The sequence below is a fragment of the Mobula hypostoma genome, chromosome 8, assembly GCF_963921235.1.
Source record: "Mobula hypostoma chromosome 8, sMobHyp1.1, whole genome shotgun sequence".
Lineage (NCBI taxonomy): Eukaryota > Metazoa > Chordata > Chondrichthyes > Myliobatiformes > Myliobatidae > Mobula > Mobula hypostoma.
Window position 1 is genome coordinate 23614302 of NC_086104.1, and position 16310 is coordinate 23630611.

A 16310-nucleotide genomic window follows, 5' to 3' on the forward strand; every position below is an offset into this window, starting at 1 on the left:
GTTACCTGTGCATTACAGAAGCAAGTCTTCACTCAAGTTGATTCATCCCTCCAAATGTAATAAAAGTTCATCAGCCTGAACTGTTAACTCAGCTTCTCTCTCAGTGTGCACTGCCTGACCTGCTGTGTATTTCTACCATTTTCTGCTTTTGGTGGAATTCCATTTGCTGGAATGTGGAATTAAGATACTCTGGTAAAACAGAAATCCATGACCATCGAAGGGAAGACATTCTAGGACTGGATTTATACCTGCACAAGGGCGGCTGGTTGTGGTCATTGGAAAACTAGTCTAGTTCAGCACATTGCTGCAGGAGTTCCTTAGGGGGAAGATTCTAGGCCCAAATATCTTCATCTACTTTATCAATGCCTTCCCTCCATTAGGGAGTCTGAAGTGGAGATATTTCACAGATGACTGCACAATTTCTGTTCCATTCCTAGCTCTTCAGCAAATGATACAACACGTGGCTACATGAAAGAAAACTTGTAAGTTTTTGTGATTTACATGGCTACATGTGCATCCACATTATGTGACAGGTAACTTTCATGCCACAGAAATACAAGGCAATGACGATATCCCATAAGAGAGAATATAACTACTTTCCCTTGAGATTCTTGGCACACCATTGCCAAGTTCCTCACCAACTTCCTGGAAAGTGACATTGATTGAACATTCACAGGACTATGCACATAAATACCATGGCAACAGAGCTGGTCAGAGACTGGGTATCCTACAGCAAGTGCCTCACCTCCTGAAGCTCCAAAGTCTTCAATTCACCTACAAAGCAAAAGTCAGGAATGTGATGGAGTACTCTCCTTTTGGCTGCATGAATACAGCTCCCAGATGGCTCAAGATCCTTCCAGGACACAATATTTACCAAATATGAAATGTACTGCAGTTATTCAAATGGTTTGTTTCAATGGCATCTTCGAAATTCTCAAGGGCCCCCACTATTCAGGCCATGCTCTCTCCTCGCTGCTGCCATTGGGAAGGAGATACAAGAGTCTTAGTACCCACACCCCCCAGTTCAGGAACAGGTATCCCCCTTCAAATAGCAGGCTCCTGAACCACCGTAAACAACTCAACACTGAACTGATTCCACAACCTGTGGACTCACTTTCAAGAACTCTACAACACATGTTCCTAGCACTACTTATTTGTTATTTGTTTTGTTTTTCGTATTTCTTTTGCACATTGGTTGTTTGTCAGTTTTTGTGTGTAGTTTTCATTGATTCTATTGTATTTCTTTGTTCTATGAATGCCTGCAAGAAAATCAATTTCAGGATAGTACATGGTGACATATATGTACTTTGATAATAGATTCACTTTGAACTTTTGAGCTGTAAATTCTTGACCTCTAACACTAAACGTCAAAGGGTGCAGGTGCATGGGACCAGCACACTCTGCAGTCTTCCTTCTAAATCATTCACCTTCTTGAACTGTTCCTTCATTATAGCCATGTCTAGATCCCAGAATCCACTCCCACCTCCCCTCCAATAGCGCTATAGGGGTACTTGGAGTACTTTAATCTCATTATGAGTTTGGAAGTCTTTTATTTCTATGTTACTTAAAATTTATTTTATATATGCTGATGAACATTTTTCCAATCTCTTTGTACCAACTTTGTTATTGAGTTTATAATTTTGAAAAACTAATAAATAGACTTGAAAAGAAAAAGGAGTACTTTCCTGGCCTGACTGTTGGGTTTCCAGGAAATGTCTCACTACCACCATTTCAAAGGTAATTAATGGTGGGCTTTGACAGTGACACCCAAATCTCAGGTAAATGAATACAACAGGATAAGGTGCAATGTGAATGTAATTTTGCAATTTTTTACCTATTGTAGTGTGATAATCAATGTAAAAGTTCGACTTATCCCACGGGAAAGGCACATTATTAGAGAATATTTGCAACTAAAGGACGCATCTTGTGATAGGTGCCCTGGGTTGAAAACATAATATGTTTGGAATGATCTCAATGAGGGAAGAACTTTAAAGAGGGAATTCCATGCATTCAGGGTTCATTGAACATCCTTTGGTGTCGGGTTTCCAAACTAAGGATAGTGTATCCTTAAGGACATCTTTGAAGTTAATCACTAATAGAATTCCATTCCTATCCACAGGCAGCGTCCAGCCCTCGGAGAATGTCTGGCAGCATTTGCTGGGGCATTTCCTGTCGCCTTTCTGGAAACTGACTTGAATAAGCACAATCCATTCTCAAGCTACAACACCAAAACACCAAAAGATCTCGCAGGTACATTAACATAACTGCAAAGTACTGCGGATTCTGCCTAAGAACTGAAAATGCTGAAGATGTTCAGCTGATCAGTGTTGATGAAAGGTTTACTCTGCTTCTTTCTTCACAGATGCTGCCTGACCCACTGAGCATTTCCAACATTTTCTTCTTCATACCGGATAGAGTAGATTAACTTTGTATGCAGCCCGTGACTTGCTCTTGTACATTTTTTCATCTGATGCTGTGTGATTTTTAAAAGAGTTGCGAGATACAATACTTGATGTTCTGGTTTGTTATTTCATGGGAATGGAAAGTTATCAGTAAACCCAATAACTCTGCTGATGCAATCTCTGATAAATATGAGCAGTGGCATCAAGGGTAACCTTTGTGTTTGGTTCTTTTACTTGAAGGAAATTAGAAGAGGCAGCAGCTCCATCTTTAACAATCACTTCCATGTTTCTATCCTGCTGTTTTCCATCCAATCGCCTTCCACTTGCCAGGATATTCCTGGAACACTGCTTTAAAAATATTTTCTCTTATTACCAATTCCGTTAAACATCTGTTCTTCCTTAAACATAGCTTCCTTTCTCTCGTAGTGGACAGAGCCAAAGCTCACATCTCATCTATTTCCTGCATCTCTGCTCTCAGCTGTTCTTCCTTCCATACCCCCTCCGCCCCAGGACAGAACAAGAACAGAGTTCTGCTGGTCCTCACCTACCACGTATGTACCATAAGAGCATAAAATATAAGGGCAGAAGTAGGCCATTTGGCCCATTGAGTCTGCACCGCCATTCAGTCATGGGCTGATCCAATTCTTCCAGTCATCCCCATTCCCCTGCCTTCACCCCATACCCTTTGATGCCCTGGCATCATCAAGAACCTATTTATCTCTGCTACCCTTATGAATTGCCATTACATCCCTACCTATCCTTTCCTGCCATATACACTTTACCCACAACTGCAGCATTTGCAAAATTAGTTCTGTCACCTCTTCCCTTCCCACCATCCTAGTACGCCAGGACTACAGCAGGATCAAATTAACCAACCCCAGTACCTCCTCAGCCTTTCACTGCTACATGAGTTCACTCTTTGAAAGAAATCCCCTTGGTTTCACCCGACTTTGCTGCTATCCAGACTGCCTTAATTCTCTCACTCTCCCAGATATGATGAAGAGTCTCATGTCTGAAGCATTAATTATTTCTCTTTCCATGGACTTTGCCTGACCTGTGTTATTTTCCAACATTTTCTCTATTTTTGTTTCTTTTTCTTCTAATCCTGCACACTGAAGTCTAGCTCACTGAGGCAAGTCCCACTGCCTAACCATTAATAACTCATTACCCAGGCCCAGTTGCTCAATGTCCACATTAAGTCATCTCAACTCATCCTATGACAGACATTCCTTAGTTGCATCACTCTCACCCCCTGCTCCCATGATCCGAAACAGTAACTATTTTTCTTTCCTTAGTTACTACCTAAGTTGAGTTTTTCTGGTTTTGTTTCAGATCTCTAGCATCTATGATGTTTTGTTTATAATTTTGGATATGTGTGCTTAGTTTATGTTGCAGGCTAATATACTATTATTCAATAAATATTACAGGCCAGTATCATGGGTGATGGGGTGGAGATACTTCTCCACCAAAGGAGGTGTAACATGCTCCTTTCCCCCACTCGCCTGCAGGTCACCCTCGGGCAGGGTGTCGCACCTGCTTAGCCCCCCGCAGTCACGGTCCTGTAAAGCCATGGGAGCAGGTGGTGGATGGTTGTATGAGTAGCCGGTGCATATCACAAATCCTGGTTATTTGACCACTGACACCAGGCAGACAGTTTCTGAAGAGTATTGCTAACGGCTGGGGTCACTCGTCTTGAAAGGACACTGTCCAGAAGAAAGAAATGGCAAACCACTTCTGCAGAAAGATTTGCCAAGAACAATCATAGTCATGAGACCATGATTGTCTGCGCCATACGACATGGCAGATAATGATGATGCCAAAGTTATTGTGGCATATTTTCCTCCTGTTAAGCTGAGATAAATCATGTGGGTTTGTTATTCCTTCTGAACCCACGGCGTCAATTGTATATTTTGCTTCATTTGTCCCTGACAGTTATTTCTGTTCTTACATTAATCTCTTCTCTACTACCCCCTTGTGTGGCGAGTGGTCTGAATCAACATGTAACTGTAATAGAGATGATCAAAAATATGTTATTATCATTGGAATATACTTCAGAAGGAAATGGGAGATTTAAAAATATAAAAAGACTGAATATGCTAAAAGCTTGCCAACAAGTTAGTTTTAAATAGTTAGTTTAAAGACAAGCACATAAGTTTAGCTATCACTTATCAAGAAATTAAAATTGATTTTTTTTTGTATGCTTTAGCACTGAATTTGCCAGCCAAAGTAGAAGATATGTATCCCAATATGCCTTCCCTGGAATGTCTGCTGGAGGAGATAATGGAGCTGGCGGAATCTGGTATACGTTACACACAGATGCCCCATGTGATGGAGGTCATTTTGCCCACGCTGTGCAGCTACATGTCCCACTGGTGGGAACATGGGCCAGAGAACAACCCCGAGAAAGCAGAGCTGTGTTGCACTGCCCTCACCTCCGAGCACATGAATACCCTCTTGGGCAACATTCTGAAGATTATTTCGAACAACTTGGGCATCGACGAAGGAGCATGGATGAAAAGACTAGCAGGTACCAGTGTTTCTGATTGGTGCTCTTTATGAAGGCTTAGCATGTTTTTATTGATTTTCTGGCAAAATCTACATTTTTATCCATGTTCAATTGTCCTTAAACTAAAGAGGCAACTTAAGAATCAATAGCATTAGTAGGTTTGGTTCACATATATTCCAGCGTGAGTAAGGGCAGTAGAAAGGCCTAGATAGAGCGGACATGGAGAGGATGTTTCCAATAGTGGGAGAGTCTAGGACCAGAGGCAACAGCCTTTGTATGGAAGGATGTCCCTTTAGAATAGAGATAGGAGGAATTTCTTTAGCTAGACAGTGGTAGAATTCATTTCCATGGATGGTTGTGGTGGTAAAGTCATTGGGTGTATTTGAATCTGAGGTTGAAATGTTCTTGATTAGTAATATTGCCAAAGATTATGGGGGGAAGGCAAGAAAAATGGAATTAAGAAGAAAAATAAATCATCAATGATTGAATGGTAGAGCAGACTCGATGGACTGAATGGCCTAGTTCTGCTCCTATGTCTTTTGGTCATTTCCTTCCATGAAGGATATCAGTGAACCATGTGGGTTTTAATAATAATCCGATAGTTTCATGGTTACTGTTGCTGCACAGGAATAAAGAAAATGATTCCAGATTTATTTCATGATACGATTTGAAATTGCCCAGCCGGGTTATGGTAAGACTCAAACTCATGTCACTCTGAGTGCAGAATGCTGGATACCAATCCAGCAATTTAACGACTGTGCTAGTGTATTGGACGGATACAGTATGGGGCATGAAAACAAAGCTGAAGATCACCAACAACATTTTCAGCTGCTTAATAATTGGATGGAAAGTGCAGGGAAGAATTTCCATATTTTTCACCTCAGACAAAGATGAAGGTAGATTCAGAAAATAGACTATATTCTGTAACACCATTAAATGCGACTTGCCCCTTATGCTATTAGAGACAAATTTATTTTCCCGTTGGGGAATCTTTACTTATCTGACATAGTAACTAATGCACTTGTTTGAGTCATCTTCATTCCTAATAATATATGATATTTCTACTCTACTAGTCAGCCTTAAAATTGATACTTGGACTACAGTGTTGAAAGAAATACTTAAATGCTCTGCAGACATCCATTCATATTGTGTGCTCAGAAGACATTAGCTGCAGGAGAACTCATCAATTAAAATGGGAATTGTGCCTTTGACTGAAGCCAGACTGAGAAATGTGTGTGTGCGAAAAAAGCAATGGTGTGCAGAGTTACAGCGATAAACCTTTTTTAGTGCCTGCATGCTCATGTGTCTGTCTGGATGCCTCTTAAATGTTTCGATTTTATCTACTTTTACACTTCAATTTTACATGTTTTTTTCTCCCTTGTAGTACTGCAATGCACTGTTGTAATGAAATGATCTGTCTCAACGGCATTGCAAATAGGGTTTTGACTGTACTTTGGTATGTTTGACAATAAAGAGCCAAGTTACCAATTTGCCCTCCCGCATCAGTCCACTTCAGGTACCTACCACACTCTCAGTGTAAAATAAAATTGTCTTGCCAATCTCTTTTAAACTTTCACCCTTTCGCTTCAATCTACGGTCTCTTGTATTTGACATTTCCACCCTGGGGAAGAGGGGTACAATTAACTACCCTGTCTATGAAGAAGAAGAAGAAAGCCCTTAACTCCAAGTGGAGTCATTGGGATGCCATCATGATGGCATTTTTTTCTCAGGCCTTATTTTTACGAGGCCAAGTTGCTAGCCCAGCACAGATGGAAAGCGTGCAAGGGCGCCGGCTGGATTCGAACTCAGGAGCCTTTGCTCCAAAGTCCAGCGCTGATGCCACTACGCCACCAGCTGGCATACCCTGTCTGTGCCTCTAATCATCTTGTATACAGTACATTTATCAGTTCACCCCTCAACCTCTAAAACTCCAGAGAAGATAATCTACGATTTTCCATCCTCTCCTTATCGATCCAGGCTGAAGTTTTGTACAACCCTATTACTGAATGTCATCTAGATAAAGTTTTATTCAGCTGCAATATGACTTATGGATTTTTTCCCTCAGTAAGTGAAGGCAAGCATGTATATGCCTTCTTTCTACTTGTATTATCACTTTCAGAGAACTGCGGACTTGCTCTACAACACACACAAAAATTGTTGGTGAACACAGCAGGCCAGGCAGCATCTACAGGAAGAGGTACAGCTGACGTATCGGGCCAAGGCCCTTCGTCTGAAAGAAGAGATAGTAAGAGATTTGAAAGTGGAAGGGGGAGGGGGAGATCGGAAATGATAGGAGAAGACAGCTCTCACTATCTCTTCTTTCAGTTAGGCCTGACGAAGGGTCTCGGCCCGAAACGTCGACTGTACCTCTTCTTATAGATGCTGCCTGGCCTGCTGCGGTCACCAACATTTTTTGTGTGTGTTGCTTGAATTTCCAGCATCTGCAGATTTCCTCGTACTTGCTCTACAAGGTTGTTCTGTAAATCTGTGCTCCTAAGTGTCCTGCTATCTACTGTATACTTTCCTCCTGCTTTTGGCTGACATCTTTTATACAAATACATTTGCTTTTCTATAGAAAAGAAGAAGGGGTGTCTAAAGTTAGAGGACACAGATTTAATGTGAGAATGGGGAGATTTAGAAGAGATCTGAGGTATGCAGATGTGGCTGCCAGAAGAGTTGATGGAAGCAGACAAAGTATCGATGTTGAAGAGGTATTTGGACAGGTACTTGAATGAGAAAGGCACAGAATCAAGTCAAGTCGAGTTTATTGTCATTTTGACCATAAGCTGCTGGTGCAGTACACAGTAAAAACGAAACAACAATCCCGCAGGACCATGGTGCTACATGAAACAACACGAAACTACACAAGACTATGTGAGACAGCACAAGGCTACACTAGACTACGTAAAACAAACATAAAACTGCACCAGACTACAGACCTGCACAGGATTACATAAAGTGCCCAAAACAGTGCAGGGCAGTGCAATAATTAATAAACAAGACAATAGGCACAGTAGAGGACAACTTACAAAATAATAATAAATGATGTACAGATGTTTGTAGATGTCAGTCTAGACTCTGGGTATTGAGGAGTCTGATGGCTTGGGGGAAGAAACTGTTGCACAGTCTGGTCGTGAGACCCCGAATGCTTCGGTACCATTTGCCAGATGGCAGGAGGGAGCAGAGTTTGTATGAGGGGTGCATGGGGTCCTTCACAATACTGTTAGCTTTGCAGGTGCAGCATGTGGTGTAAATGTCTGTAATAGTGGGAAGAGAGACCCCAATGATCTTCTCAGCTGGCCTCAACATCTGCTGCAGGATCCCGCGATCCGAGACGGTGCAATTCCCAAACCAGGCAGTGATGTAGCTGCTCAGGATGCTCTCGATACATCCTCTGTAGAATGCGGTGAGGATGGGAGGTGGGAGATGGACTTTCTTAGCCTTCGCAGAAAGTAGAGATGCTGCTGGGCTTTCTTTGCTATGGAGGTGGTGTTGAGGGACCGGGTGAGATTCTCCGCCAGGTGAACACCAAGAAATTTGGTGCTCTTATCGAATTCAGCGGAGGAGCCATCAATGTTCAGCGGAGAGTGGTCACGCCGTGCTCTCCTGAAGCCAACAACCATCTCTTTTGTTTTGTTCACATTCAGAGGCAGGTTGTTGGCTCTGCACCAGTCTGTTAGTTGCTGCACCTCCTCTCTGTATGCTGACTGATGGCTAAGTGGGAATAGAATGATGGTCAGTGTGGATGCAATGGGATGAATGGCCAGTGTCTATGCTGTACAACTCTAAGAGTTTATGACTGTAATAACTATAAGTAAGATTATTGAAAAGAGTGTATGTTTTCAGTTGTGTGCATTCTTTTGCTGCGTCGGTGGTCTTGGTGCCGTGCAGCACTGAAGGCAGACCGAAATCCCATTCAGCCCGAGCTACTTCATCAGTCTCAATTCCCTTCTCTTTCCCCACAGTCTTACGATTTGCCTTGTGTATTAATCTAATTCCCCCTCAGAAGTTCCAATTGAATGTACTTCCAACCAGTTTCTCTAACTTGTTGCTTTGCTTCCAACAGTATTCTCACTGCCGATTATCAGCAAAGTGAAACCGCAGCTCCTTAAAACTCACTTCCTTCCCTTGATGGAAAAACTGAAGAAGAAGGTGGCCACAGTGGTTCTGGAAGAGGAACACCTAAAGGCTGAGGGCAGAGGAGATATGTCTGAAGCTGAGTTGCTAATTCTGGATGAATTTACCGTGCTGGCTCGAGACCTTTATGCTTTCTACCCACTGCTGATCAGATTTGTGGATTATAACCGGTAAGATAGTTTTATAAATATTGGGCTGCACTGATTTAAATATGTAACCATTGTTGAGAGTCACACTTGGCACACAGTTTTCATTTATTTACAAAGCTGCAGAACAGTGCCTGAATATTAAAATTCTGACCCTTTTCAAAATGCATCATATCTCAACCAATACTCCTCCCTACAAAAATGAAACTCTATGACTGCATCCAATCAGAAGATTGTAAGCAATAATATATCACACAGATCTTCCTTGCTGTGTCATGAAACAAAACTATAGATGGTCTTCTTCCTCAGTTACACTTTCCTGCCTAACCTCCCCATGTTTGTTTTAACGAGGATTCCAAATAGCTCATCACAACGAGATAATCGACAGCTGAATACACTCAAAGTTGGAGTGTCCACAGCCTTCTCTGGCAGATTGAGCAACTATGACAAAGAACCTTTCAGCACCCACTCTGCCAAATCCCTTTGGAAACATTATCTTTTGGTGAAGTCACTACTGAGCTGTAGGGAGTATCTGCTACTTCTACTCAATCTTCTTCCATAGATCATCTCTCGCAACCCAGACTCAATCTAAAATGGTTATTAGATTGATCAAGAAACAAATAACCCATTCCTGATACAAGTATGCAGAACTCCAAGTCTATTTTCACTAAAGAACTGCACAGTTGCAGTAAGGCTCCTTACCTTTGCACTTGCAACCTTTTGGCAATACAAGCCAACACACCATATTCCTCCCTAATTAGCTGACCCATAAAGCCCCTGATCTTACTCGACACTCTCCTTTTTTTGATCTCTGTCATGGTAACATCACAGATACTGTTCCCATCCTTCTTTGAGACTTGATATCAGACGTTGTTTGGCAGTGCTCCTCTAAATCTCCTTGGGATGTTTTACCATGTGAAATAAACTGAAGAACTAAAGCAGGGTCAGGATGGATGACCTCTTGAGCCTGCTAAACAATTCAGTGTTCATGGCAAAATCCATAAACCCTCTTTCCTGGATCTTCTGATTCTTTTAAATCTCCAAGAATCTATCAGTCTCATGCTTGAATAAACTTGGTAACCAAACAGACACTTGAGTGAAGGAGTTTCAAAGGTTTACAATCTTCTCGGTACAAACCTTTCCTTGTCTAAATAAACAACCCCTTATCCAGAGATTTTCCCCAAGTTCCAGACTCAGCATCGTCAGTAATCCTAGAAATGTTGCCTTTTTCAATGAGTTTGTCTCTCTTATGGAAAGAAAGGTGAAAAAAAAAGAGCTGTATACGTTAGTATGCTGCCCGGCCCGCTGAGTTCCTCCAGCATTTTGTGTGTGTTACTCGGATTTCCAGCATTTGCAGATTTTCTTTTGCTGTACAAAATGGATATATAAAAACAGGATCTAGTGTTTTATCGGCATATATGATGAATAAACTCTTCTTGGGCTTCCAGCTGGGTTCAAGAGTCGACTATAACTGACGTTTCAATGACAAAATCTACCATCTATATCAGAGATGATGCCTGGGCATGACTCATTCAGTGTTACTTATACCCCCGTAGTCCGTCCCTCCTGATTGGTTAGTCTGCATCCAATCAGGTTTCTGCTCTTCCACCTTAGTTTACAATCGAATTCCAGTTTTTACTTCGAGTGACACCATCATCTTTGTTAAAATCATTTTCCTCTAGTTTTATATCACTGGCTTCCTTTACCAGGTGGTCCCAAAAGCCATTGGCAGGGCATAGTATCTTTGTGCTGTCAAAGTCAATCCTGTGGCTATTGTGAATGCGGTGTTCTGCTACCACCAATTTCTTCGGGTAACCCAGAAGGGTACACATCCTGTTCCCCTTGATGCAGGTTTCCATCGTGCCAATATACACTGCTGCACTTTCACAGAGAATCCTGTAAGCACCACCCGACCTGAGTCCCAGGTCATCCTTGACCCACATAAGCTGTGATTTGAGCTTTCTTATGGGCTTGTGGATGGTATAAATCTGGTATTTCCTCAGGATCCTGGTGATCCTTCCAGGAACCATGGAAATATAGGGAAGACAGTGAATATAGGAAATATAGGGAATTTTGACATGCAAAAACCATTTTGGTTTTTGTTCCCATGATGTTCCTATAGAATTGCTACAAGATGAAGGAAATCAATAGGGCCCTCTCATTCCACCAAGATGCAGCACTGAGCGTCATAGGAAGTCATTCCTGCCTGCGGCCATCAAACTTTACAACTCCTCCCTTGGAGGGTCAGACACCCTGAGCCAATAGGCTGGTCCTGGACTTACTTCCTGGCATAATTTACATATTACTATTTAACTGTTTATGGTTCTGTACGGGGTCTTTCTTTTGTTACATTTAAAATGGCGATTTTGTTATGTTAATCTGGGGAATGCGGCTTTGTTGTGTTTTAACACTGCAGAGAGTTTGCGCTAACAGTTTGTTTTACTTTAAAATGAGATAACAAGGTTCTATTAGCCAATGGGTGGTTATGTATCGTTTTGTTTTCGAATGCCATGCTGTATGATATGACTGTGGACTGGGTTTTGGCGGGGAGTCGGGAGGAGAGACGAGGAGGACGGCGAACGTGCGGAGAGGCTCCGGTCAATCACTCAGGGTGGTCCCAAGCCGTGAGTCGACGGAATTCGGGTGGTCGTCTGTCGTCGAATTGAGCTCCAACGGTAGCGCGCGAAGAACTTGGACTTTGATAAGTGTTGGCGCCTTTTTTCCCCATTACTTTCCTCTCTGTATCAAATGCATATTAATGTCATAGAATTAGTAATATCTATAAAGTGTATTTGTTAAAATTTACTGGGTGTGCTGGCTGATGATTGGTGTTTGTGATTGATTCGGGCGGCGACTGACCCTGAGGGGAGTGTTGAAGCAGGTGCTGGGCGGGATTTCCCCGAGACATACACGAGCCAATATAACGGAACGTTACAGTTCTATTACTATTGATTATTTATGGAGCAACTGTAACGAAAACCAATTTCCCCCAGGATTAATAAAGTATGACTATGACTATGACTATGACTATGACTAACAGGCCTAACCAGGAAACCTAACAATGTGGAGGAACCCGTTGCTACTGCCTGTCTTCTGTATATTTCCACTGTGCTGGGCCAATGGCTTTTGGGACCGCCTGGTGAAGAAATCCATTGAAATAAAACTAGAGGAAAAGAATTTTAACAAAGGTGAAGGTGTCGCTCTAGATAAGAACTGGAATTCAATTGTAAACAAGGTGGGAGAGTAGAAACCTGATTGGATGAGGACTAACCAATCAGGAGGTACGAACTATAGGGGTATAAATCCCATCAGATTAGACGTACCCAGGCATCATCCCTGATGAAGATAGCAGAGCTTGTCATTGAAATGTCAGTCATAATTGACACCAATACCTGATTGGAATCTGAAAAGGAGTTTTATTTGTCAAATAAGTATAGCATTCTACTTGGGCTTGATTGCCGTGTGGTGTTCAAACTTTTGGAAACACAGCAGAAGTATCTGTAATTTTTATGCACATTAGCAGAAAATTCTAATGTCTGATTTGGGTCTTGGAACATACGGAATAAGAGCAAGAGTAAGGTCATGTCTGGTCATATTTTTGGTAAGAACCGCCACTTGGTTTGTCTATTTCAGCCTTGAATATACTTGAGTGACTCAGCACCCACAGCTCCTTCCTGCATAGTGGATGCCAATGATTCATGGTCTTTTCAAGGCAGGAAACCAGTCCATCTGCTTTTTCCTATCTGATCTCATTTTGAATTGCCAGGTTGTTGTTTAATGCCACACCATCTCTGCGTTTCCAGTTCAACTCTTCCAGTGCTCTCCAAGTAATGGAGAGATTTGTAAGCATGGCATCCAGGAAAATTGGCTTATTCTGAGCACAATTATCCCTTAGCATACTTAAGGTAATTTCTGCAGCTATGAATTTTTAATTTTTTTCCCCGTAGTCCTGATGCCTACAGGTGCTTTGCCTGCAATGTCAGATCATAAGTTGTGCTTTGTCAGCACCTCTTTCAGCAGGCAGAATGCTCAAAGAGCAAATTTGGAATTCTAGGCACACACATAGTCATGCATGCGGTCAACAGGAACAGAGGTGACAAAAGCAGTGCCAGGTAGCACTTAGGAAAGTTGAGCACCTCAGCCTTCTGCCCTCCATAACTCTGCCTCATGCTGTGAGATTCAGGGATGTTTTGGGCTTTGACTCAGCAGAATTCTGTCTCTTTCTGTGCCTTGATGCTATCACCTGTGTCATCCTTTCTGACTACATGACCTGGAAAGACTGGCAGTAGTCATTCTTTACAAGCGTCATAAAAGGTTTGAGGGGAGAGACTGTGGATGTTAATTGAGTCTGAAGTGAAGGAGTCAAGCTTTCATCCTTATTGGGCTGCCTCCACTGCATTAACAAGACTCACAGTTTGCCTTGCCCGGTCTTAAAGACTACACACCAACTTTCTAGGATCTGCAGCAGTAGACTCCTGATCTACCCCAAATGCCAGTCCAGTAGGTGTGGGTGTGAACAGACCCAGTAAGTACTAATGTCTTCTACTCATCAACCAATGTAAATGACTGTGTAATGGTGTCACAATTTATCGCAGGTTATTTCCTTTTTTTTGTCAGAACTGACTAACACCATTCCGTTCATTGTTTTACTGTTTTCACAACCATAACAATCTTTGGCCAAAAGTGGAACTCATGAGCATGGACAAAAAGGCATGCGGTTTTTTTAAATCATTCACTTCCAGAATAAAGAAGTTGCCGCAGAGCTAAGCATGTTCCTGCCTTGTAAAGATGGGGGTGACCTTGATCATGCAGCCTATCCAGCTGTAACATCACTTCCTTGCTCTTATTCTTAATACTCCAACCAATGAAGATAAACAAACCTTTGTTACCACCCTATTTTCCTGCCTGGTCACCAACAGGGAGTTATGGACATGGATCCAAAGATACCTCTGTACATCAATGTTGTTAAACTTTGTGCTTTCCCCTTACATTTGATCTCCCAAAGCGCAATATCTCACATTTGGATTAAATTCCTTGTTGCTGTTCTTCTGCGAAGACAGTGTTGTTGGATAGGGAACTGTTAGTGTGCAAAACTAACCAAGGTGAGCAATTGCCATGCAGTTTTGTAGGTAGCACACAAAGCAGGCACTGTGGTGAAGAGAGTGACTGTTCAAGGTTTTGGACAGATTGTCAGTTAGCAACCATTCTTGCCCTAAGTACAGTGTGGAGCTTCAATCATTCAAATTACATTTATTCATTCAGGGAATATAAGCTGTAGTGGAGAAACAAGCAACTCTGATGCTGGTTTCTGGAGCTGCAAACATCTGAGAGAGGAAAGGTGTTGTCAACGTTTGGGAATGGGACCTTGCATTTCTCCAGACTCCAAGCTAACTTTTAACTAGCCACTCATTACATCCTGAGTGTTCCTCAGGTTACTGTGTTCTTCCAGCATAATGCTTGTTGGTTGTTATAAGGTGCTTTACAGACCACTCTTAGTTGCAAACAAATAACTTAATTATCGTAAAGAACGAAGAGAGTGCAGGTTGTGTAATCTGGAGCAAAGCACAAACTGCAGAAAGGACTCATCAGTGGAGGTAGAGGGAGAATCAACGTTTTATGTCAAAACCATGCATTAGGACCATAGTTAACTTGGTTAGCTAAGAGTCAGAATGGGGGTTTGAGAATGGAGTAATATAAAGGCCGGGTCAAACTAGGAAAGGATGACAGACTTCCTGCACCTGAAAAAACAAAGGGTGGGTGTTAGTGAACCTGATAAGCCTTTATGTTAATTCAGTGGTCTTAGGGTTACCATTACTGATGCCAATCATTTTCATTTATTTAATTTGAATTTAAATAGTATGGTGGGATTTGAACTTATTCTTAAAGATCAACAGCTGACCTGTTGATACGAGTGTGGTAATATAACCAGTATGTCAGTGTACCAATTGCACTCTTGATTTCTGATTTGTAGATGTTGGAAGACTACCCAGCTTCTCCTGGTCACACTGTTTGCAGATGAACCTGGTATTCCTTATTAATTTCAGTAATTCCTTAACACCTTTATACATGGACTGTCTTTTCCAAGTGGCAGCCAAATTGCATCTCATAATACTTAATTTTCCATCTATCGACTGATGGGCTTCCTGGAGCTGCACTCTTACTTCCCACAGGATGACTTAGCCCTATTTTTGATTCCAACACGGAATGATACACAGCTTCTCAAATTTACCCATGAATTCTCTTCTTGTTCCATTTCAGTGCAAAATGGCTCAAAGAGCCAAATTCTGATGCAGAAGAGCTTTTCCGTATGGTGGCTGAAGTTTTCATTTACTGGGCAAAATCTCACGTGAGCAATTATTCAATTATAACACTAGCATTTAAAATATTCTCAATAAAGAAGTTCATATTTTATCAATCTCATTCTCTTTCAACGTGTGTTTTTTCGTAGAATTTCAAAAGGGAAGAGCAGAACTTTGTGATTCAGAATGAAATCAACAACATGTCTTTCCTCATCACTGACACAAAATCCAAGATGTCCAAGGTTCCAAATTTGTGATGTTTTTTTCTATATTTGATATCATCTAAGAATGTCTACTTTTGTTTTAGGTAGCATTGCATTGAATTTAAAGTTACAGGTATATGTATATGTTATTAGACATTACTTCAGTTCACTGGATGGCTGAGCTTAAGACCATTTATACATCTGAAATATCCCATGAAATAAGACTCTCATTTACAAATGCATGTAACATTCTTGCTCCATGATACCCTGTAAAACAATCAAATAAATGAATTATTTGTTTTATGAATCTACCAATTCCCATGGTTATCTTGCCTATACCTCTTCCCACTCTATCTCTTCCCACTAATCTCCCTCCTGGCACATATTCCTGCACGTGACAGATATGCTACAGTTATGTTACCTCCATTCAGTGCCCCAAACAGTCCTTCCTGGACTGGAATCTGGTGGGGTTATCTATTGTATCCAGTCCTTCCAATGCAGGCTCCTCTACATTGGTGAGACCTGACTTAAATTGCCAAAAGCAGAATTTTCCAGTAGCCAAACATTTTAACTTTCTCCCAATTCCTGTTCTGACAAGTTAGAACATAGAACATAGA

The 16310-nt window shown here is 41.6% G+C and overlaps 1 protein-coding gene across 1 annotated transcript in view; it reads left to right on the forward strand.

The window, feature by feature from the left end:
* The window catches only part of ryr2a (ryanodine receptor 2a (cardiac)), an 801439-nt gene that overhangs the window by 607697 nt on the left and 177432 nt on the right, over positions 1-16310 (forward strand). Inside the window, exons 65-69 of the mRNA XM_063055593.1 lie at positions 2120-2250; positions 4609-4929; positions 8975-9215; positions 15450-15537; positions 15640-15732. Coding sequence (XP_062911663.1) covers positions 2120-2250; positions 4609-4929; positions 8975-9215; positions 15450-15537; positions 15640-15732 — 874 coding nt within the window. The remainder of the gene's footprint in view (positions 1-2119; positions 2251-4608; positions 4930-8974; positions 9216-15449; positions 15538-15639; positions 15733-16310) is intronic.